This window comes from Chlorocebus sabaeus, chromosome 14 (genome assembly GCF_047675955.1).
Source record: "Chlorocebus sabaeus isolate Y175 chromosome 14, mChlSab1.0.hap1, whole genome shotgun sequence".
NCBI classification, from domain to species: Eukaryota; Metazoa; Chordata; class Mammalia; order Primates; family Cercopithecidae; genus Chlorocebus; species Chlorocebus sabaeus.
Window position 1 is genome coordinate 68,000,850 of NC_132917.1, and position 25,699 is coordinate 68,026,548.

The window sequence follows — 25,699 nt, forward strand, 5'->3', positions numbered from 1 at the left end:
CATGAGCATCAGGCATACTTAGGACAGCCGAAATCCCGTTTTCCCCCCTTGCCCCAAATCCTGCAGGTCCCCGGCCTGTGACGTTTTAGGAAAGGGGCGGAGCTGCGGAGTTAGTTGGCGGAGGCTGGCTCCTGCGCGGTGCAAGAGCGCACGTGTTTCAGCCGGAAGCGCCTTAAGATTCCGGGAGATGGAATCCGAAATGGAAGCGCAGAGCGCCGGAGCAGAGGAGGGCTTTACCCAGGTCACCCGTAAGGGTGGCCGGCGGGCGAAGAAACGACAGGCTGAACAGCTGTCCGCAGCGGGAGAGGGCGGGGATGCGGGCCGGATGGACACAGAGGAGGCCAGGCCGGCGAAGAGGCCCGTCTTCCCACCCCTCTGTGGGGACGGGCTCCTGGTATGTGGCTAGGACCCTAGGACAGCAACGAGGCAAGGGCCAGACGCGGATCAAGCCGGTGGCCTCTGGGGAATGTTGAAGCTGCGGGGGGGCTGTTGTGCCGCGATGCTCTGAGAGAAGTGATTCTTTGAAGTGTAACTAGTTCAGTTAAAGGAGGCCTTTTATGGATCAGATGTCGTTCTACAACTCCATCACCATCCCTCCATAGCCTTTTGAGTTGTGTGTTCTTTTATTACAGAGTGGAAAAGAAGAAACAAGGAAAATTCCAGTCCCAGCTAACAGATACACACCATTGAAAGAAAACTGGATGAAGATATTTACTCCTATTGTGGAACATTTGGGACTTCAGATACGCTTTAACTTGAAATCAAGGAATGTAGAAATCAGGGTAAGGAAAATCTCAACCATTTCCCAATACACCAGGCTTTCTCTCCTACAGAGATGAAAAGGCGTGAATAGACTTTAGTTAATGGGATTTATTGTGTTGAATAGTTTTTGTCCAGTTTAAAAACTTACCATATTGAGTTTGAACTTCCCAAATGCCTTAAAAATCTGCGTTTGATACAAATATTAATTGAATGTGTAGATTAGTTCTGAGATCATACCAAAATACTGTCTCTGCTTCTGTGTATCTTTTGTAATGTTCTGTGTCAAATTCAGAAAAGGTCGAGTAAAGAGATTGTCATAAACAGAAGTAAGTAAATAATGAACATAAGTACTTGCTGCTTTACAAGAAGTATATACAGTCAGCGTCGGGGATATGTTCTGGATATGTTTTGTCAGATGACTTAGTCCTTGTGCGAAGAGTGTATTTACACAAACCTAGATGGTATGTGTATATTTGTTTATGTATTTTTTCATATGGAAAACCAAATGTTCCAGCACCATTACTGAGTATCAGTCATTTCATCTACTTGATCTGCATTGCCAGTATCCAGTGCCATATATCAGATTTCTGTATATTTTCCATTATACTGTTATGAGACCACCATGGTATGAGCAGTTGGTCATTGATCAAAATGTCATTATGCAGTGCATGGCTGTGTTTTAATGGTGCTTTTTTGATAAAACTGTATTATTTTGATAAGAAACATATGCACATATGTGTGTGTGTGTGTATGTATTTTTTTTTAATTTTGCGCTTTCGCCCAAGCTGGAGTGCAGTGGCACGCTCTCGGCTCACTGTTAACAGGCGCCCGCTACCACACCTGGCTAATTTTTGTATTTTTAGTAGAGACTGGGTTTTAGCATGTTGGCCAGGCTGGTCTTGAACTCCTGACCTCGGGTGATCCGCCCATCTCAGCCTCCCAAAGTGCTGGGATTACAGGCGTGAGCTGCCCTGCCCGGCCTATATATGTGTATTTTAAATTCCATGCTGTCAATCCAGGAACTAGACATTTAAAATTAATTTACTTTGGGCTTTCTGTTCTGGGTGCCAATTTCATACCAGAATGTCCATTTTTCAGTCATATCTTCAGTGCCTAAACTTTTCATGTGCTTTACTGTCCTATTTATTGCAGGATAATCACTTTGGATTCCACTAACATTTATTGATGCTGCCATATACCAGACACATAGTGGTATTACAACATGCTCTACATCATTTAGACTTCAGGATATTCCCATCTTAAAGATGTGAGGAAACTTGGCCATAGTCATCAGGCTAATAAGGGAAACTTCCTATTATACTAGTAGGGAACACTCAGGATCTTCTACTCTGACCTCCTTATTTTACTGATGAGAAAACTCAAGACCTAAAGTAACTAGGAGACTTGTCTAAGGTCACATGTAGGATTGGAACTAGGGTCTAGTTCTAAATGGGAAAGCCCCGGGGACTTTGCCATTACACAAGCCCATATGGTTTTAAATTTGTTGAGTACATGGCCTCAACTAGATTGTAAATGTGCATGGTACAGTGGAAGTAACAATTTTGAAATCAGACCTGTGTTTGAATCTTAGTATTTTTGCTTTTTAGTACTTTAGTTTCCTCACATGCAAAGGTAGTCATATGACTTAACATTCAAAGTTGTTGTGAGGGTTAGAGTTATGGCGTGTAAAGCATGTTATTTATAGTGCATGTTATTTACAGTGTGTGTTATTTACAGTGGTAGGCATTTTATGAATAACAGTTATTTCTGCATTTCTCAAATAAAGTTTGAGAACAGGTTCAGTGCTTCAGTCATTCTTTACTTCCCCAGTCAGCGGGTGCAGGTAGTTAGGCCTGGAGCTATTGGTTTAAGAAACATCAGCATGTAAATGATAACTAAGAAGATTAAGTCAGGAATCCCAGGGAAGACTGCCTTGAGAGAGAAGAGAAGAGGACAAGCTTGGGCATTGAAGGGATGGACAGAAGGTAGAGGTTCTTCAGAATGCAAGAAATTGGGTTGTGCCAGAGGAGTCTTGCTGTTAACCCCAAAATCTGATCATATAGTGTGGTTAGTTATTTGACACTCTTTGGGTGAAACAGCCAAGCTTTGGAGCTGGAAAGGTTTTGTTTTGCCAATAAAATATAGCACTTATCCAACCAGAACCTGTGTCATACAGAATATATTAGGGAAACGTGGTAGTGAAGGAAATTCTCTGATAATGGGAAAGGACATTTCTAGTATTTCATTAGGACATTTTCTGTTTGATTCTCAACGATATTTTGTACCCTTTTTTGTTTTTTAACAGACTTGTAAAGAAACCAAAGATGTTAGTGCTCTGACAAAAGCAGCTGATTTTGTGAAAGCTTTTATTCTAGGCTTTCAGGTGGAGGTGAGTAATTCTACAATATCTAAAATGGGGACTTGAAAAATACTCAATGTGAACATCTCAATGGACTAGGCATTAAAAAAAAAAGTAAAAGGCCAGGCGCAGTGGCTCACACCTGTAATCCCAGCACTCTGGGAGGCCGAGGCAAGTGGATCACTTGAGGCCAGGAGTTCGAAACCAGCCTGGCCAACATGGCAATGCCCTCCGTCTCTACTAAAATTACAAAAAAATTAGCCGGGTGTGGTGGCACAAGCCTGTGGTCCCAGCTACTCGGGAGTCTGAGGTGGGACAATCACTTGAACCTGGGAGGCGGAGGTTGCAGTGAGCCAAGATCACGCCACTGCACTCCAGCCTGGGCAACAGCGTAAGACTGTGTCTCCAAAAAAAGAAAAAAGCTTTCTAGCTCTAGAGTTTGTGGATTTTCGTTCCATAGTGCTTTGTACTTTACTCTTTTTCAGGTGTGCAAACGGAAGGGGCTTCACAGTGTTTGTTTTATATTATAGGATGCACTTGCCCTCATCAGGTTGGATGACCTCTTCCTAGAGTCTTTTGAAATTACTGATGGTGAGTGTGTGGTGGTCTGTGCTCTTGTGTCGCTGACTTTGTATTGTGATGTGACTCTCAGTTTTCTAATAGCATCAATTGAGCTGTATTTTTAGCAACTTTTTAATATGTATATATACACTTTGTGTCATTTAGAGAAATTTAGTTTATAATTAAACTTCATGTGGAAGTGGGTGGTGCACTAGAATGGCTTGCCTCCTGAGATGTTGCTTTTCTTGTTTAGTTAAACCCCTAAAGGGAGACCATCTATCCAGGGCAATAGGAAGAATCGCTGGCAAAGGAGGAAAAACCAAATTCACCATTGAGAATGTGACACGGACGCGGATAGTTTTGGCTGATGTGTAAGTATCTGATCTTGAGAAAATTATTGTCATAATTTATATTTGATCTTTTAAGAAAGTCGTAACAGTTGTATTTTATGTATAATGTTGCTGCTAAATCTTTGTCAGTACAGATGCTCCTCATAAACCCATTGTAAATTGAAAATATCAGAAGTCTAAAGTGCATTTAATATACCTGACTTGTGGAACATTATAGCTTAGCCTAGCCTATCATAAACGTGGTCAGAACACACATCAGCCTACGGTTGGGCAAAGTCATCCAAATTCTACTTTGTGACAGAGTGTTGAATATTGAATACTGTACTAAAAATGAAAAACAGAATGGTTGTATGTGTACTTGAAGTAGAGCGTTCTGAATGTGTATCAGCTTTGCACCCTTGTAAAGTTGAAAAATTCCAATTCAAACCATGTTAAGTTGGGAATCATCTGTATACTTTTGGGTGAATAGTCACCAACTTTGAAAGAGGCTTAAGTTGAGAAAATATCAGAAATTGTGTATTTTCTCATTTAACAATGAGGAAATGTTACAAATGCTATTAAAAGAAATTATTATTACAGATGAAGATTTACATAGTATCTCAGGCTGGGCGCAGTGGCTCACGCCTGCAATCCCAACAGTTTGGGAGGCCGAGGTGGGTGGATCACCTAAGGTCAGGAGTTTGAGACCAGTCTGGCCAACATGGTGAAACCCCATCTCTACTAAAAATACAAAAATTAGCTGGGTGTGGTGGCGCACGCCTGTAGTCCCAGCTACTCAGGAGGCTGAGGCAGGAGAATCACTTGAACCTGGGAGGAGGAGGAGGTTGCAGTGAGCCGAGATCGCGCCACTGCACTCCAGCCTGGGTGACAGAGCGAGACTCTGTCTCAAATAAATACATACATACATACATACATACATAAAAACATACATACTCAAAGGAATCTATTAAATCAGTAGGGGAGAACAAACAGTCAGTATTTTGGATGCCCTTGTGAGTCTTTAGAAATATATATATCTATTTTGTATATATACATATATATGTTAAGGCCTTTTATTAAGCAAAGGGAATATCGTACATTAGGCAAAACTAGAGAGCAGTTATATGTGAACATAAATAAGATGATAGGAGCTTAAAATAAAGGTGCCGGAAGTGAAGCTGGGATTACCCCTGTCTGAGGTTGAAGCTGCCCAGGCTGGGGATCTTACTGGCAGATGGCTCAGAGATTACATAATGCTGTGAAGTTGGGAAACTGAACAGTTGACTGAGAGGAGGAGGGTTCTGCCTGCGACTCGATCATGAAATAATTTCATTTAATATCTCAGTTTTACTCTAAACTGAAGGATTCCTTATTATATAAAATCTAAATTTTGTATATTCTTTACACTTTAAGGATAACTATAATACTGTGTTGGTGGCCCTCTTTACCTGAAGCCAGGAATATAATTTTATTTTTTGATCTTTATGGATTGAGTCTAGAGTCAGAAATATGGAGGCTTTGGAGAAGCTATTCAAAAATGTGGAAATGCATACCATATGTAAAACTGTGGCCAAGCATGGTGGCTCACGTCTGTAATCCCAGCACTTTGGAAGGCTGAGGCAGGTGGTTGGCTTGATCTCAGGAGTTTGAGACTAGCCTGGGCAACATGGTGAAACCCCTTCTCTAAAAAAAAAATACAGAAATTAGCCAGGTGTGGCGGCCCACACCTGTAGTCCCAGCTACCTGGGAGGCCGAAGTGGGAGGATCGCCTGAGCCCAGAAGGTGAAGCTGCATTGAGCCGTGGTCATGCCACTGTACTCAACCGTCGGCAACAGAGTAAGACTCCAACAAAATAAAAAGAAAAATACCACATATAGTCTGGGCACAGTGGATCATGCCTATAATCCCAGCACTTTGGGAGGCCAAGGTGGGAGGAAGGATTGCTTGACCCCGAAGTTCAAGACCAGTCTGGGCAACATAGGGAGATCCCATCTCTACAAAAAAATACAAAAATTAGGCAGGCGTGATTGTGCACACCTGTAGCCCTAGCTACTCAGGAGGTTCAGGTGGGAGGATTGCTTGAACCCAGGATGTCAAGGCCACAGTGAACCATGATGGCACCCCTGTACTCTAGCCTGGGTGACAGAGTGAAACCCTGTTTCCAAAAAATAAAAAGTTAATTAATTTTTAAAAATCCATATATAGATGCTCCTCACCGTATGGTGGGGTCATATCCAGATAAACCTGTTGTAAATTAAAGATCTCATAAGTCAGAAGTTCATTTGATATCATAGGATACTACTGTTTGAAAATTGAAGAGCATTCTGAATGCATATCACTTTGGCACAACTATAAAGTCAAAAAAAAAAAATCTTCAGTTAAGTCATGGACTGGCTGAGTAGCCCTGAAAGCTTTCATGAATTTAGAAATCCATGGCCTACCGCGATGGCTCACATCTGTCATCCTAGCACTTTGGGAGGTCGAGGCGGGCGTATCACCTGAGGTCAGGAGTTCAAAACCAGCCTGGCCAACATGGTGAAACCCAGTCTCTACTAAAAATACAAAAAAACTAGCCTGGCGTGGTGGCACATGGCTGTAATCCCAGTTACTTGGGAGACTGAGGCAGGAGAATTGCTTGAACCTGGGAGGCATAGACTGCAGTGAGCCAAAATCGCGCCACTGCATTCCAGCCTGGGCAACAGACTCCATCTCAAGGAAAAAGAAAAAAAAAAAGGCCAGTGTGGTGCCTCACACCTGTAATTTCAGCACTTTGGGAGGCTGAGGTGGGTGGATCACCTGAGGTCAGGAGTTCAAAACCAGCCTGGGCGACAGACTCTATCTCAAAAAAAAATAATAATAAATTTAGAAATCTAAAACTGTAACTGATTTGCCAATGAAATTATATAGTTAGTCTGTCATTAAGTTTATTACTGGTAAATTTATATTTATAAGTGTTAACCTAAAATTTACTAGTTAAACCAACTTTTTAAAAGTTTATTGTGGCATAATTTACACATAATAAAATTCTCCTGTTTTGAGTATCCAGTTCAATGAGTTTTTGGCAAATGTTGTGTATTGTAGTCCCATGACACTCATACAGTTCTCTTACCCTGAAAGTTCCCTCGTGCATGTTTGTGGTCAATTGCCTGCCCCCACCCTGTTCCAGGACAACCACTCCTCTAATTTCTGTCCCTCTTTATTTTACATTTTCTAGAAATTCATATAAATGGAAATATATGGTATGTAGGCTTTGGTGTGTGACTTCTCTTAATTAGCATGTTATTTTGAATTTCTCCATTTTGTTGGGTGTATCAGTAGTTCCTTTTTATTGGCAAGTACTATTTCATTGCACAGGTATACTGTTGACCCTTCTATATTGCAGGGATTAGAGATGCTGAACCCCCAACATGGCTGAAAATCCATGTATGACTTGACTCTCCCAAAACTTAACTACTCCTGCTTTTGGCTGGAAGCTATTCCAATAACAAATAGTTGATAAACATATATTTTATATGTTTTACGTATTATATACTGTACTCTTTCATAAAGTAAGCTAGAGAAAAGAAAATGTTAAGAAAATTATAAGGAAGAGAAAATCTATTTACTATTCATTAAGTGGAAGTGGATTATCATAAAGGTCTTCATCCTTGTCTTCATGGTGAATAAGCTGAGGAGGAAGAAGAAGGGTTAATCTTGCTGTCTCATGGGTGGCGGAGGTGGAAGACGTTGAAGGGGAGGCAGGAGAGGCAAGCATACTCTGGAACTTTACAGAAATACATTGTAATTTCTGACTTTTTTGTACTTTCCTTCTCTAAAAATGTTTCTGTAGGGTACCAGTCTTCCTCCACAGTTTGTTTAGTTTTAGTGCCCACATCATAAAAGGGTCTGTGTCATAAAAGATGTCAAAAGCATCTTGAATAATCAGAAACCTTCTGCCAAATTGCCTAATGTCACCTTGTTTTCTGACACTGCTGCTTCTACATCATCTTTCCTCATCACCCAACACTGCTTCAGAAGCACTCACCTCCATCAGGTCATCTTCTGTTAATTCCTCTGGCATAGTGTCTGTTAGCTCGTGGTTTCTCCGAGATCTGTATCTTGAAACCCTTCACCCCTCATTTTTGGCCATATCCGCAATCTCTTTCATGATTTCTTGTTTGACTCTGTCGTAGATCCTGTACTGTTATGCAAAACCTCTGGACATGGTTTTCTCCAGCAGGAATTTATAGTTGCAGGCGTGAGGCTTTCACAGCTCTTTCCATAATAGTGACAGCGTCTTCAGTGGTTGTAGTACTTCCAGACTATGATGTTCTTTCCATCGAGTTCTCTTCCATAGCCTTGACACTGTTTTCCATAGAGCACTGTATGTGATGAACCTTAAAGATCTTTATGACTACCTGTTCTGGAGGCTGAATTAGAGCGTGTTTAGGTGCAAGGAGACGATGTTGTTGCCTTTCAGTGTTGAACTCATGGGGTTCTGGGTGGCTAGGACATTGTTCGATAGCAAAAGAACTTTAAAAGGCATTCCTTACTGACAAGATACTTCCTGACTTCAGGGACAAGGCATTGATGGAATCAATCCAGAAGAAGAGCTCTCCTTGTGCAAGCCATCCAGATGACAGGCCTCTGGCATTACCTTTTCCCTTCAAGGATCAGGGTTAGCAGCTTTATAGATAAGAGCAGTCCTGATCATAAACCTGACTGCATTTGCACAAAACAGTAAAGTTAGCCTAGCCCTTCCTGCCTTAAATCCTGGTGTTTGCTTCTCTTCTTTACTAATAATTGCCCTTTGTGACATTTTTTTCCAGAACAGTACATTTTTCATCTGCACAAAAAACCTGTTTAGGCAGATATTATTTCTCCTCAATGATTTTCTTAATGGCGTCTGGGAACTTGTCTGCTGCCCTTTGGTGAGCAGAAGCTGCTTCTCCTGTTATCCTGATATTTTTAAAGCCACCTCTTTCTAACATTATCAAACCATCCTTTGCTGGCATTAAGTTCTCCAGCTTTAGATCCTTCACTTTCCTTTTGCTGTAAGTTGTCATATAATGACTTAATTTTTTCTCCATCATATTAGAGTCTGTAGATATGTCTTTCTTAGAACAATCCTGCATCCACATAAAAGCTGCATTTCCAATTTGAGATTGTCAACAAAAGAATCACAAGATCTATAAATTTGGAGAGGAAACTTTATTTCTTATAAAGGGTTGCATTCTGCAGGGTGGACATTCTGACAGGCTGGAAAGTATACCCTTCAGCAGAGACCAGAAGCAGGCACTTTGAAGGAGGAAAGAATGAGACAGGAATCTATGCTGAATGGGTTGACCAATATACTTATTTAACAGGTTATAGGAGGAGCTATGAATATAAGAGGGGTCCTAATGCTTGTATACTGAATAAATGTAACATACGACCCCTGGTTGCTTTGTGGGGGAGACTTAACATTTAAAATATGTGACAGTTAGGTCCTGTACCTTACAAGATGAAGCAGGGACAAGGATGTGAAGACTGAATGCACTGCTTTTGGAAGCTGGTAGAACCAGTCCATGGTCAGTGATCTCTTATCAGGAGAATGTTACTGGGATCAGTCTCTTGTCCAATCAGAGCTGTAGTTACGGTTTGTGGAACAGAGTGTGGGAAGAGGGAAGCTGGGGTCAATCTGTATCTAACTATTGGTGAGCTGTAATTGTTTTAATATTGTTTATCACAAGGCCAGTGCTTGTTAAGCTGCTAGAGAAAAAAATACCCTGTGGCAGTTAGAATGTCATTTACTCTTTAAGTGTAGGGTGTGTGACAACCCTTGCCCGAGTGGTCTTAGGTCTTGTTTACAATTTGGTGTCTTATTGCCATAGTCTGTTCTGTCTTGCCTGGGGGCCTAGGGGAAGATAAAGGGGTATTTGGCAAAACTGCAGGTGTTGCCACATCTGCTGTTGTAGCTGCAGTGACACCTCCATGAATTTTTTCTTTTTTTACAATGGGTCCTATGGTATAGTCATTTATCTTGAAGTGGCGGGCAGCTGCAGCTGCAGGCCTCAGTCAACAGTACATGTCAAGCAATTCAGCTTTTCTTTTTTTTTTTTTTTTTTTTTTTTTGAGATGGAATCTCCCTCTCTCACCAAGGCTGGAGTGCAATGGTGCAATCTCGGCTCACTGCAGCCTCTGCCTCCTGGGTTCAATGGATTCTCCTGCCTCAGCCTCCCAAGTAGCTGCAACTATAGGCGTGTGCCATCATGCCTGGCTAAATTTTTTGTATTTTTAGTAGAGACGGGGTTCCGCTGTGTTAGCCAGGATGGTCTCAGTCTCCTGACCTCATGATCCACCCGCCTCAGCCTCCCAAAGTGCTGGGATTACAGGCGTGAGCCATCGCACTCGGCCAGTTCAGCTTTTTCTTGAGGTGTCATGACTTTTCTGTGCTTCTTTGGAGCACTCCCAACATCACGAGTGGCACTTTGTGTGGGGCCCACGTGTAGGTCACATGGTCTCAAAGCTTGCAGTATGCACTAAGTTTAAAAATAGGCAAGAACCGTGAGAGATCACTTTCTACTGTGAGAGACAATTTATTGGAGAGTCAAAACTGCTCATGGGAGATGATCAGCATCACATGGCATTCTAAGTGGATACTTGCAACACCTGAGCTCACCACAAGAGTAGTAGGTGGAAGCTGTGAAATTGTCGTACAGTATGCACTACAGATAATTTTATGGAGTTATGATTTAATACTGCATCTTTGCATTTGTTTCCGTTTCTGTTGACTACAAATGGCACCATACATGGCTTGTGTTTGTGTGTGTAAGTTTTGATTGTTGATTGATTTTAACTTTTTTTATGGTAGTAAATAAGATAGACTAGTATCTACATATAATTTATGCATTCATGACATAGCTTTTTCTAATTTTTTTTTTTTTTACATTTCTACAATACTCAGCTCCTCTGGGTTTTTTTCAAATCTCTAAAATATCTTCCAATATATGTGTTGAGAAAAGTTTGTGTGTAACGACCCGTGCAGTTCAAATCTATTATTCAAAAGTCAGCTGTATTATATTTTGTGTGTCCAGTCACAGTAGATGGACATTTGGGTTGTTTTCAGTTTGTGATTGTTATGAATAATGTCGCTACTGAATTACTTATGTCTTTTGTGTTTTCTTACAAACTAAATTATAGACTACTTGAAATTAAGAGATGTACTATCTCTTGCTTTTGCTATAGACAGGCTAGTTGGAAATCCACGTTTAAAAGTTTATATTAATTATAATAAAGCTGTAAGATGGGCTGTAATGTACCTATAAAAGTTATTTTTGATGAGTTGCTAATAACCTGGTAAAATACAGTATAATGCGAGCCAGATAGAAAACTAAAAACAATTGGTTCCAGGTATATTTAATATAGCAGATGGGAAATGATGTTGCCTCTGTGTCTTGAAGCCTCCATTCCTTTCCAACTGTTGCCCCATTACTTTGGTTCTTTCTGCAGCAAAACTACTCCCACTTTATCTGTTCTTTTCGTCTTTATTTCCTCATCTGTCATGCTCTGTTTTAAATAATTTTAATCAAAGTTAAACATACACATAGTTTTAAAAAGCCAAAAATTGGCCAGGCACCGTGGCTCACGCCTGTAATCCCAGCACTTTGGAGGCCGAGGCAGGCGGATCACTAGGTCAGGAGATCGAGACCATCCTGGCTAACACGATGAAACCCCGTCTCTACTAAAAGTACAAAGAATTAGCCAGGTGTGGTAGCGGGAGCCCGTAGTCCCAGCTGCTTGGGAGGCTGAGGCAGGAGGATGGCATGAACCTGGGAGGCAGAGCTTGCAGTGAGCTGAGATCGCTCCACTGCACTCCAGCCTGGGCGACAGAGTGAGACTCTGTCTCAAAAAAGAAAAAAAACAAAAATGTCTGCTGCCTACCTCCATTTCACCCTTTTCAGGGGAACCAATTTCAACTCTTTTAGCTTATCTTAAAAAATTATTTACCTCTGTATTTCCAGATATTTTGTTCATATATAGCCTTTTCATATACAGTTCATATACAGTTTTATTTTTCAGATTCACTATTGACATTCTACCATCAAAGATGAAGGTTTAGCTGTCTTTCACTCCCTTACTTCCACCACGTACACTCAGCCTTTCTGACACTCCGATTTATTCTTCTTTGTCCTCCTGATGGTCCCCTTGTGGTTTTTGTTAGATTAATGTTCAGTATTACCTGAAAACAGAAATCAGTGCTCAGTGTACTTACAGCTGAGCCAGGTGAAGAACCAGGTGAAATACTGTGACTGCCTTACCTTTCTTTTGCAGCATTGTTTTCACTTGAGGAAGTAACTCTTTTGTGTCTATCTCCTTTCTTCTCTTTCATCCTACTAATTCAGTAAGAAGCTATACGTTGTATCTCCTCTTGATGTATTTGAATGCATCTAATATTTGAGAAATCTCTCCTGGAGAGGTCTGTTCCCCAAACGCCCCCCTGCTCTCTGCCTGCATTCTGGCTGCACAGCCATCATCCTGGGTTCCCTGTCCCCTGCCTCTTGGAGTCTCTTTCCCGGAGTTCTGCTTCTTGATATTCCCGCTGCTGATTCAGGCAGCAGTTGACTTGGGTCTGCACAGTCAGTTCCGTCTCCTCCATCTGCTTTACACCTTTCTGAACTTTGCTACTGTTATCACTCTCTTCTTCCTTTTGGGCTTATATCTTTATTGTCATTTTAGTGGAGTTTGGGGAGGAGCATTTGTAAATGTTTGTTTTGTTCATCTGCAGGTGTCTGGAGAAAGAGCATTACAGAGGAAGGGGAAAGCACAAAGATCTTAAGTTGAGGGCACATCTGGCAGTGAGCGAGGAGGCTTGGCCAAGGACAAAAGGGAGAGAGTGGAGAGTGATAGATGAGGTCAAAAATAATAGGGCCTTGAGGTCCTCATAAGGACTTCGGCTTTTACTCTGAGTGAATAGAAAGCCATTGGATAATTGTGAGCAGAGGAAGGAGGTGGGATATGAGGGGGCGAGGGGCAGTGAAGGTGGGTAGGATCCATAGATGGGAGGTCCTGGGGTGCGAGTGAAGGATTATTTGTGTTGATAGGAGCTGGAATGACAGAAAGTGATGGAGGGAGAGTTGGATGTTTGAAATCGAAATTATAGGGGGTTGCAGTTTTTGGTAATGACTAAGTCCAGGGTGTGGCCATGGATGTAAGAGGCTGGAGTAGGGTGGACAATACCCCGTGTTGGCATAAAGAGTGTATCAAGGACCTCAGAGCCTGGCATGTTGGGTTTATCATCTTCGTGGGTGTTGACATGATCGAGCATGGAGATGGGAATAGCAAGAGAAAGACAGCAAGCCAGGAGCTGACGGCTTCACAGGTGATCTGCAGGGGCAGCTGAGGACCCCAGCCAGGCAGGGTGGGGGGTGATGTGGCCTGAGAGCGGATCCAAAGCCAAAGGGTTTTCAGGGAGGTAGGAGGGAGAGCATGTGGTCTGGATGTGGCATGAAGGCACCTGCTCCTCCCCAGGCCCCAGAGGTACCTGGTTTGTGGAGGAAAAACGCAACCATTTGAGATCTGGCCTTAGTTAAAGCCAGAAGGTGAAGGGAATATTAACGGGTTGAAGATACAGAAGCTTTAGCTGATAACTGTTGTACAGGGCACAGTGAACACAGTTTAGAAGATGGACTCAAAAAGGCAAATTTGTCATTCGGTAAAGAATGCCCATTAAAAGGGTCTAAATGATCCTCAGAGCCCTGAAGAAATTTAGATAATCTTTAGAAAACTTTGCAGTTGAAAACCAATTATGTTGAAATTGAGTACAGTGTTGCATTTATGGGTTTTCAGTAACCAGCTCAGCCGGTGTGCCGTCTTGGGCAGGCTTTTTGATTTCTTATAAACTTCTTTCCTCATCTGTAAAACAGGAAGGTCATGTGAGGATTAAATGAGGGCGTGTATAGAAAGCCCTGGCACATAAAGCATTCATGGGATGGGAGCCATCATTAACGAATAATCTTCACAAACTTTACTTTTTCAAAAAATTCTGTCTTTTCTAATAATTTTTTATTGGTATACAATTTATATATCATAAAATTCACCCTTTTAAAAAGTGGTTTTTAGTATATTTGTGGAGTTGTGCAGCCATAACCACTGCCCTCGTTAAAGAATCTGACTCAAATATGATTTTCCAGCATTTTTGGAGTACAGGACTTAGGTAAGGAAGTGCTTTTTTGTTTACAATGTCTTTTTTTTTTAGAGAGGGTTTTGGTCACTCAGGTTGGCGTGCTGGCACTCTACAGGCACGTGCTACTACACCCAGCTGTTGAATTTTTTTGTAGAGATGGGGGTCTCACTCATTATGCTGTCCAGGCTTGTCTCAAACTCCTGGCCACAAACCATCTACCTGCCTTGGCCTCCCAAAGTGCTGGGATTACAGGTGTGAGTCATTGCATCCCAGCCACTAATTTGTCTCATTTTATTTCTTTCAGGAAAGTTCACATCCTTGGCTCCTTCCAAAACATCAAGATGGCAAGAACTGCCATTTGCAACCTCATCTTGGGTAACAGCAGTTTCTTTCTTTGGTGTTTTCTCTGGGAGGGATAGGGAGTTAATTACGGAAGTCAAAACTACATTTGCAAAGCAATTTGGGGTAATATTAAAGATAGCAAGTAGAAACCCTTGGGAGTTAGCAAAGGTGGACCTAGAGAAGGAAGTAGAATTTTTTTTTTTTTTTGAGCCTGAGTCTCACTATGTTGCCTAGGTTGGAGTGCAGTGGCGTGATCTTGGCTCACTGCAACCTCTGCCTCCCAAGTTCAAGCGATTCTCCTGCCTCAGACTCCTGAGTAGCTGAGACTAAAGGTGCATGCCACCACGCCCGGCTAATTTTTGTATTTTTAGTAGAGACGGGGTTTCACCATATTGGCCAGGCTGGTGTCGGACTCCTGACCTTGTAATCCGCCCACCTCAGCCTCCCAGAGTGCTGGGATTACAGGTGTGAGCCACTGCACCCAGCCAGAAGTAGAAATATTTTTGCTTAGATTCCATTTGTCTGCAAGAGAAGAGAAAGTGTTTATTGGGTAATATTGCTTAAATCTTTGCTGCCTTCCTGATAAGGTGCAGAGAAAAACCATTCCAGAATAGCAGGGAACATCACATTTTAGGTTCAACCAAGGAGCTGCTGAACAGCTTCAGTTAATTTAATTGATCCACTTAACCCATTTTCTTGATCCTGCAGCACAGTTACCTTCTGATAAGAGTTACAGGATCTTAGCGGCTTGCTCAGAAAATTGGGATTCTCTGGTTCCCAGGCCTCAGTGATTGGCTTCTTTTTGAAATATTTTAACAACACAGTGCCTTTCGCTCTTAGAAGTTTAAAATATTTTTTGGAGAATATTTGGGTATTATTTCCTGTAAGGTTTTTTTTTTTTTTTTTTTGTAATTTCAAGAAAATGTCTCTGTTCTTTCTAGGGTTCTAGACCCTTTTTCATGTTACAGTCTGCCCTCTGTATCTGCAAGGTCCACATCTGTGGATTGAACCAATGGCTGATCAGATACTCAGAAAAATACATATAAAAATCACGGCAAATTAAAAATAATACAAATTTTAAAACACAATACAGTATTAACTATTTACGTAGCATTTACATTGTATTAGGTATTATAAGTAATCTAGAGATGATTCAAAGTATATGGGAGGATGTGTGTAGTTAATGTGCATATTTTTTATATAAGAGACTTGAGCATTCAAGGATTGTGGTGTCTATGGGAGTCCTGAAACCAGTCTTCCTTAGACACTGAGGGGCGACTGTAGGCTCTATAAATGTGAGTCTATTTGTGTAAATACTTTTTTCCCCCTTTGCAGGAAATCCTCCTTCCAAGGTTTATGGCAATATTCGAGCTGTGGCTAGCAGATCAGCAGATCGATTCTGATTTCAAGTCAGAGACTTTTTATCTTGCCTTTGGACTCTGGAGAAAAATACTTTATGAGGGGTCGGTCACAAGAAACCATCTGAAGAATTTCAGTCATTTGAAGCCTCTGTCCCTTCTTCCATTCTCAGCCAGAAGCATAAACAGAAAAGGATTTAAGAGTATTCACACTCAACAGGTTTTAGAATAATTTAAATATCAAAAATTGATTCTATTATACTTACACATTAGGTATAATTTATCATTTATCTGAAATTACATGTAGCAGATTACATAGTCTGTAATCCTCAGAGGGAAACTTCTTTAAACAAGAAGTTAAAACAGCTCTATATGAATTTATACTTTTATATTTATAAATTTATAACCATAAAAATTTATAAACATTTCTTCTTTATAATTGTAATTTAATAGATTATCTCAGAAAAACCTCTCTGAATGATAACCCTTCCTTACTACTGGGTGATGTGTAAATATTTGTTGGGGGACAGGGTCTCACTTTGTCACCCAGGCTGGAGTGCAGTGGTGTAATCTCAGCTTACTGCAGCCTCTACTTCCTGGGTTCAAGTGATCCTCCTGCCTCAGCCTCCCTAGTAGGTGGGACTACAGGTGTCCACCACCATGCTTGGCTAATATTTTGTATTTTTTGTAGAGATGGGATTTCACCATGTTGACCAGGCTGGTCTCGAACTCCTGACCTCAAATGATCCATCCACCTCGGCCTCCCAAAGTGCTGGGATTACAGGCATAAGCCACTGTGCCTGGCCTTGATGTGTGAATATTTGAGAGGTCATAAGCAGTGGTTTTGGCTATACTGCACTACACCGTATACATCAGTAAGAGCTCATCTTGGAACGTGTTTTGCAGTTTCAAAAATTAAAGACCTACATCACAGGGTTGATGTGAAGAAAGTTTTATTTTTCCAATGAGTATTTAATGAAAGTATACATAACCATTGTTGGGTATACAGATGCTTCTCAACTTACGATGGGTTTATGTCCAGATAAGCCCATTGTGAGTTGAAAATACCAAACGTCGAACATCACAGCTTAGCCTACCTTAAAAGTGCTCCGAACACTACATTAGGCTAGACTTGGGCAAAATTGTCTAATACAGAGCCTATTTTATAATAAAGTATGTTGAATGTCTCACATAATTTTTGAAGATTACATTGAAAGTGATAAACAGAATGGTTGGGTACTTGAAGTACAGCTTCTACTGAATGAATAATTCTAAAGTTGAAAAATAGAACCATCATAAGTCTGTTTCCTGTAGTAAAGGTGAGATAAATGTTTTTTCCCACCCAAAAAACTATACTCTGTAAATTCAGATTGGCTCATTTCTGCGTGTTTAAATAGTATGATTATACATTATAAACTGGAAGGAACTTTATTAAATGTGACTTTGATACTTCTTTTGTGCATCTCTAAAACCCTTGATGAAAACATGTAAACTTCAGTGATGGGAGTATTAGAAAGTTCATGTAGGAACTAAAAGAAAAATTGTTACGCTTATTTCCTTTATATCAGTTACATATGCCACTGTTCTAAGCTAGTTTGTACAGTACCTGGGATTGGATATACTTAAATGTTTTTTAAAATGTCATTCATTCATTAATGCTTTTTTTTGCAAAATACTCAACTGGGAATCCAACTGGAAATTGCTGAGTATGTCCCACCTCAAATTTTTTTTTTTATCCTCTGGCAATAGCAGCATGGAGCAAGGATGTGTACAATGGTATCAGATCCTTTTACTCATACCTTTTTGAAAAAGAGATTTGGGACTTTTTAAATTCTGGAGTCTGTACAGGTTTCCAGAGGTACTTTCCTGGGGAATGGGTCCATGCCTGTAATCAGGTTTTCCAAGCACTTGGACTGAATTCCATTGCTAGATGACCATAAATGTTTTGAATCGACTTTGAAGGAACGGAGCAGGCAGCAAGTTAAAAGCATCATTTCAACTGGGAAAATATGGGTTATCTGTATTAAAGGGAAATAATGTTTTGGTATTATCCAAATTACTTCCTTTTGAAGATTTCCTATGTAATTACAACTGTCAGTAATACAAGAGAGCAAATATATTTCCCTAGCAGCTGCTAAAATTTGGAATGCTGAACTTCAGTTTAAGGATTGCTTTGGACCCCCCTACTTAGTTAAGTGTTTGTATCTCCTGTTCCCCAAAAGTAGTAGTACTACTACTTGGGGCTTTTGAAAAGGGAGAGAAAATGTTAGGGGAACCCAACTAATAATTCTTGGGATGGGAAAGTATGAAGGAGGAATAGAGGTAATAAATTTGACCATCATACTGGCTTCCAGGTTCTTAACCTGGATCAAATAATTTCATTAAACCCTTCTCTAAGGCCACGACACTAAATCTAATACTTCCAACCTTACCTGTTTCTATGGCACTTGCCCCTCTATGTTGTAATTATTGTGTCTGCCTGCCACCCTAAGGCTAATTACGATTTTGGATACTCAGTATCTGGTACGATTTCCTGACATACACTTCACATATGTATTCATTGATACATTGCCTGGGGGATGGGCCTGAGAGAATAGCATTTTCTTAGGTATTCGTGGCTGACAAGGGAGACCCATAGGGTTTCCTCCCAGTCACTCGCTCCAGAAGATTTGGGCTCCAACTCTCATGCCACCTAGAACTAGGATGGTATGTATGAAAGCTCATGCTCCTTGGATATTCATCTTGTCTACTTTTAAGACTGTTAGAAGTAGGTTAAAAAAAGGGCTGGGTGCGGTGGCTTAAGCCTGTAATCCCAACACTGGGAGGCCAACGTGGGAGGACTGCTTGAGCCCAGTTTGAGACCAGCCTGGCAACATGACAACACCCTGTCTTAACAAAACAAAAACAGCCAGGCACTGGCATGCATCTGTGGTTCCAGCTACTCTGGAGGCTGAAGTGGGAGGACTGCTTGACCTCAGGAGACAGACTGCAGTAAGCCTTAATCATGCCACTGCACTCCAGCCCAGATGAACAACAAAAGATCCTGTCTCAAAAAACAAAAAAAAAAACAAAAGGGAGCGGGGTGGGGGGGCTTGGGGCTTAAATTCATCTACTTGCTTAGACTTAACCTTTATTCCTGGGATGTTTTAACAAGTCACATAACCCATTGTAACTAGTGCACATCTGGCAATACAGGTGTTCTGGATATAAAATATCCCCAACTTCTCTGGGCCAGGGATGTCATTTGCGGGAGCATGTCAAGTGCCTATTACAGTGATGGACATGTAGGGGCTGTAAATAAATGAAATAATGACTAAATGAAAGCAGTTACCAAATAAATGAAGTCTCAAGAAATACCAATTTTACTTTTTACACAGTGACAAAACACTGAATAGCACTTATTATAAAATCACAACCTGCATAAACAGTATCACATAAATATTTGTTGGGTAAACACTAAGAGCTAGGTAATACTCTGGACAACTGGGTTGGGGCTATCAGTGAGCAAGAGACAAATCACTACCCTTGTGGAGCTTTCTTTCATTTTATTCAGTAGTCAGGGAATACAAAATACGTAAGTAAACTGTCAGAAAAGGATAAATGCCACTGGAGGAGGAAAAATATAGAGGAAAGGAGAGCCAGGTATATCTGTATTTTTAAATAGGGTAGCCAGGACAATTCCTTTTGAGCTAGGCTATAACTGAACAAACACCTGAAGGCATTAGCTATGAGATATGGGGAAGGGAAAAGGGGCAGAAAGGGACTGATAGCGCAAGGGCCTACAAGACGCAAACCCAAGACTCCAGGAACCACAGGAGGCTAACATGGCTGGAGTAGAGAGGGGTAGTAAGGGAAGTCATTGGGGGGGGGGGGGGGGGGGGGGGAGATGGGAGAGTACTACAGGAATTTGTAGGTTTTTATAGAGATTAAATGTCACTTTGGCATACCAGACTGTTTCTAATAATTTAAAAGACTGGGAAGAAAAAAAATTCTCATAGCTATGGAAAGCCATTAAAGACCACTGAATACATTCAAGTTTCAAATATTTTATTTTCTTATTCATACAGTATGAAGTTTTCTAAAGATCCCACAACATGACGTATCATGCAGAAGAAAAACTAAACATTCAACATAAACCACCCCCTCCCCTACCCACCCCCACACACAAACTAAAAAAGAAAAAAAAGAAAAAACCCTCATTCCCCGGTAAGGAAATAATGTTTGCACTATTTTTCTGTAACGCCAGCCAAGATATGCACAAGCAAGAGAAATAGAAAGCATTTGCTAAAATATTTGTAACAAATACTTATGTACAAAAAATTCACAAAAGACTAGTTCCCCCCTGAAGCAGAGCACATGGCAGTTGACACTGGAACAGTTCAAACCACTGGCTGGGATTATAAGCCATGCCACTGATCCAGAGGAAGAAAGTTACATGTAGTGGAGATTTTCAGTCTGAACATTAACATTTCCAAAGTTTGGCAACATTATCTTTCAAAATTATGCAAATTATGTAAACAAGAGGTACATTTTAAATTGATCTACATGCAAAACTCCATGTCATGCAAGGACACCAAGCACCGGGATTTTTCTCTCACAGACAGAGCCCATGATGTGCAGCACTCAGTTGAAGGAACAGCGATGACAGGCAGGTGTGCTCAATTTCAGATTCATTCACCTTGATTCAACCTGCCCCTTTCTACTGATTTTAAAACCAGTTTTTATAGAAAAACTATAAAGGGAAAGACTACTGTCATACAAAGCTAACCAAAATGTTTTTCTTCCAGCCAATAGTACCTTTGCAGAAATGGGAAGGGATAAGATCAAATGGTAGAACATGATACACTACTTTTATATCACACAAATTTATTAAGTTATCATCCATTACCAATTATATAAGCAAATCAAGGGAAAAAAACATTATGCATGCTCTATCCCTCGTGGTAAAGAAATTTAAGACGTATAAATTTGGATAAAATTTTGCTCTTCTGTGGCATATACATTAGCAAGATTTCTCACACTTAAACCACAAATATATGTGGGTGTTTAGATACATACATGCATATTAAATATCACCAGTTTTTTAGATTAGCTGCAAGTCTTTTGAAACACAGAAGGGAAATTCATGATTCAAACACAAGTTTAATGACAAATTATTTACCCATGTAATCAAACAAATGGATATCCTAAGTAGTTACATGATCACTTCAGGTATTCTTCAGTAAGTGATACATACAATATTAGTCATGATTGCCTCAGACAGCTTCTGGCCTTTATGTATAAAATCACAACTAGCACTTACATTACTGAGGGACATTTAATAAATGCAATGGCTCCTAGTTACAAAGTAACAATGAAGCAGCCATAAGCACTGTGCAGTTACTATATGAACACAAGAACTAGCTCTTGGCAGTAGCAATGAACTAGACTTTCTCCTCAAGCAGAGGTGTATTAAAAGCTGCTCAGCAATGAGTAGTAGTCCCTGGAAATATATTCGTAAGTATAAATAAAGTTACAGACTCCTTTGTTACAAAAATGTAATTAAGGTAAATAATAGGACGTTAACAAATGCTTTGTCAATCTCTCAGAGGAGAAAGCACAGGAAAAGGAAAATAGCTGGCCTAACACCCGGCTCAAATTGTACAGTCTTCTATCTATATATAAAACTGTGTGAAATAAAAGTAAGGATGTTTTATGTTCTGCTTGGCACTTTTGTACTCTATTGTTTTGTTTCTGAATCAAGTATATTAAATTAAAGCCAACCTACTACATATATAGAAAGCTACATATATCTATATATAAATATTTACATATGTATATATAGATACTTTCTTGTTATAAAAGATGAAGAAAAATAAATTAAAAAGCCAACCCCTTCCCTTTCTCCACCACATTGATATGCTCTTTTCATGCTGCTGTCCTTCAGACTTTAAAGTGCTACACTGAGTTATTGAGAGAATTACAGTTCAATAACACTTAGTTGGCTTCATGAGGCTCATGTTGGAAAATGTGGCTTCACAGAGAAAAATACTTCCATTTAAATACACAGAGAGCATTGCTGGACGTCTTGAGCAGATCTTCAGAGATGGAGAAGAAAGCAAAAGTGTTGGGTGGTACTCTCTGATAAGAGTCACACATCTACCACCATCTTTTTGTGGATATCTAGGCCACCTACAACCTGCAACAGACAGGAACAAATCAAGCTTCAGTGTCTGAGAAACTCCTCATTCATGGTCTGCTTCATCAAATTACAATTTTAAAAAATATTACTAGGGGGCTGGGCGCGGTGGCTCACACCTGTAATCCCAGCACTTTGGAAGGCCGAGGCAGGTGGATCACAAGGTCAGGAGATCGAGACCATCCTGGCTAACACGATGAAACCTTGTCTCTACTAAAAAAATACAAAAAATTAGCTGGGCGTGGTGGCGCGTGCCTGTAATCCCAGCTACTGGGAAGGCTGATGCAGGAGAACCGCTTGAACCCGGGAGGTGGAGGCTGCAGTGAGCTGATATCGCGCCACTGCACTCCAGCCTGGGCAACAGAGCAAGACTACATCTCAAATAAATAAATAAATAAATAAAAATTACTTTACCTATATTCAGGTGGTGAATTTAAAGACACACAAAAAAAACAACAAAACTTGAGTGACCTCCAGTTAGGATTTTCATGGTTTCTTTCTCCTAGGATAACAGGCATTATTTTTTGGGTATTCTTGTACAAGGGCCAGATAGTAAATATTTTAAGTTTTGTAGGCTACATGTAGTTTCTTTCACATTTTCTTTTTTTTTCCAAAACAACACTTAAGGTAAAAAGTATTCTTAGTTCAAAATCAGACATAAACAGGCCATGGACAGGATCTGGTTTGCTCTGCAGTTTGCTGGCCCCTACTTCAGTAGTTTAATACTACACGATAACCAGACACTATGACAAAAACTGTCCTCACAATCAAATATGCGCATCACTGTCAGTCTGTTCTAGAAAATTTAAAAAGTACCAAGTAAATAAACATTTCTGCATATTATTTTTCTGTAGAGTCAAATACATGTAGTTATACACATCTCAGTGAATACTGACACGGTAATGTGAAAGTGTAGTATCTGTATCATTTGGGGGGAATGTTTTATTACATTTAATCTACATAAAGAGAATGCATAGGTCATAAATGTCCAGTTTGATGAATTTTCACAAAATGAACACCCAATAACCAGCACCCAGATCTTCTAGTCACCAGACATCTCCCCTCCCCCTCCTCCCACCCAACACGGACACACACACACACACCAATAGCTACTATTTTCTGTTTCTGTACATTTTATAAATGGAATCTCTTTCATGTCTGGCTTCTCTCGACTTTATGATTGTGAGATTAATCCATATTGTTATGTACACTTGTATCTGTATTATTTTTAAATTCAAACTAAAAAAAAGCCCCTTTATTTGAAAAGTAAAGCACAAAGTAACAACTAATTCTACAACTCCTGCTGTGGAAAAAAAAGCAGTTTGTCACCCTGGCTTCATTCTCTATTTGCTTTTATGCAGTAGCAATCAAGTTTTCAGCTGACTTTCACTATTTACCTCCAGGTCTCTAAGATTTTTAGCTTTCACACACATTTCTTCCCTCTATCTCCCCCCCTACACACTTCACAAACTCTGTACCATTCCAATGGCTTTATCGTTATTTTCATTAGAAATTCAGCATTTTTCAGCCGGGTATGGTGGCTCACGCCTGTAATCCCAGCATTTTGGGAGGCTGAGGTGGGCAGATCACTTGAGGTCAGGAGTTCAAAACAGGCCTGACCAACATGGTGAAACCAGGTCTCTAATACACTAAAAAAAAAAAAAAAAAAAAAAAAAAGATTAGCCGGCATGCCTCCAGCCTGGGCAACAAACTGAGGCAACACTCCTTCTCCCGACCTCACCCCCCAAAAAAACCTAGCATTTTTCATTGTTATAACTATAGAATACAGATAAACAGAACTATGTATTATGATTACTTTTTCTTTCCTGCACATTTGTTTGGTACACAGTTAATTCCTTTGCTGGGTGTTCTATGTTAATTATAATTCAACCCCAACTTTTGTTCTAAATACATTCAACTAAAAATATTATGTAATTCTATCAGTTTTATTGTCTTGAAAGCACTCTGAGCCTTCCAACTGCTGCACTCTAGACTTTTTGTCTTCAGGCCTGTCATCTCTGGCGCTCTTCATCATATCGGGGATCCTCCCTCTCATGCTGGACCCTCAGATTCCTGGATCCTACACTCTCTACTTTTTTGATTTATGACCTTATTGCAGTGGGAGCACATCCTCCAGTAGTTTCCAAAATGAGAAGGCCTTACATACCTAAAAGTGTCTTTCTACTACCATTTGAGTTTATAGAGAATTTTAAGTTAGAAATAACTGTCCCTCAGAATTGCAAAGGCAAAATGCTCCATGTTCTTGTGGCTTTCCAATACTGCTATTAAGAAATCTGGTGCCATTATGACTCCTGGTTGTTTACACGAAGCCCCACTCCCACCACTCCACCCTACCACCCCAGCTCTTTGGAAATCTGCAGAACCAGTTATTTGCTCCCACTGTCTCAAAACTTCAAGACAGTGTGCCCAGGTCCAGATGTTTACAGACTATGCTGGATGCTCCATAAGCCCTCTCAGAAAACACATTATTTTTGGCTTTAGAGTATTTCCTTGATTCATTTTTGATTATTTGTTTCCTTCCATTTTCCTTCTGGAATCCTAGCATTCGGGTGTTACGACTCCGAAAATAGGTATCTAAAATTGCATTCCCAAAAGCTCTTTTATGTATTATCCAACTTTTGTTTCAAAAATTCAATATACAATATCCCCGAGGATAATGACAGGTTTCGAGTTTGCTTTTAAAGTTTTTACTGGTCTTGGCTAATCTGTTTGTTTTGAACTTATTTTTTTGGACCTGGTTTCATCTTTATATTCCATACATAGAGGTTTCCTTCAGTGTTTGGTGAGATCCTTGGCTTTGCTTCTGTAGAAAGGGCACTGGAACTTTGGGTGAATGATGGGGTTGTTGAGTGAGAGCTATACCTTGAGTGATCTGGTAGCACCATTTCTTTGGGGAGATAAGATTTCCTAAACGGGCTTTTTCCCATCTCTTGCCTAGACAGTGTAAGTCCAGCTGCCAGGGAGTCAGGAAGTCAGGTACAGGGCACAGATGTCAATATGCAAATATGCTTACTGTCACTTAGCTCCCCAACACGTATACCCCATCTCTGCCTCATGTTTGCCAGTCTAGAGACTCTCCCCAGTCTCCTGCTAGGGTGCAGGAGAGAGAGCTGTCCAGGTGAACAGAGTAGGGAGGGCGATCTTGTGTGTTCCAATTCCTTCTTAAAACAGACTTTAGCCGGGCGCGGTGGCTCAAGCCTGTAATCCCAGCACTTTGGGAGGCCGAGACGGGCGGATCACGAGGTCAGGAGATCGAGACCATCCTGGCTAACACGGTGAAACCCCGTCTCTACTAAAAATACAAAAAAACTAGCCGGGCGAGGTGGCGGGCGCCTGTAGTCCCAGCTATTCGGGAGGCTGAGGCAGGAGAATGGCGTAAACCCGGGAGGCGGAGCTTGCAGTGAGCTGAGATCCCGCCACTGCACTCCAGCCTGGGCGACAGAGCCAGACTCCATCTCAAAAAAAAAAAACAAAACAAAACAGACTTTAACCAATCTTTGATTTTAGCCTCACTTTCATCCTCACTTCCAGTAGCTTGTGACATCAATTTCTGAGCCTTTCATGGATTCTCCATTATAACCCAGTTTGGTTCTCAGATTTCCAAGCTGATAAAGCTTAGAATCATTCTGCTAGGTTAGTTAACCA

The 25,699-nt window shown here is 40.6% G+C and overlaps 2 protein-coding genes across 3 annotated transcripts in view; one reads left to right on the forward strand and one right to left on the reverse strand.

Annotated features, from left to right (window-relative positions):
* Positions 1–100: 100 nt before the first annotated feature.
* PNO1 (partner of NOB1 homolog) lies at positions 101–17,306 on the forward strand. Its single transcript, XM_007970412.3, has 7 exons — positions 101–394; positions 633–782; positions 3,068–3,151; positions 3,652–3,712; positions 3,936–4,053; positions 14,460–14,530; positions 15,833–17,306. Exons 1-7 carry the CDS (start codon positions 188–190, stop codon positions 15,898–15,900), a joined length of 759 nt encoding a protein of 252 aa, XP_007968603.1. The 5' UTR covers positions 101–187; the 3' UTR covers positions 15,901–17,306.
* Positions 17,307–19,885: 2,579 nt separating this feature from the next.
* PPP3R1 (protein phosphatase 3 regulatory subunit B, alpha) overlaps positions 19,886–25,699 on the reverse strand; it is a 74,866-nt gene continuing 69,052 nt past the window's right edge. For both annotated transcript variants that reach the window (XM_007970411.3, XM_073023044.1), the window contains exon 6: positions 19,886–22,033. In XM_007970411.3, the coding sequence (XP_007968602.1) occupies positions 21,986–22,033 (48 nt within the window). In that variant the 3' untranslated portion in view covers positions 19,886–21,985. The remainder of the gene's footprint in view (positions 22,034–25,699) is intronic.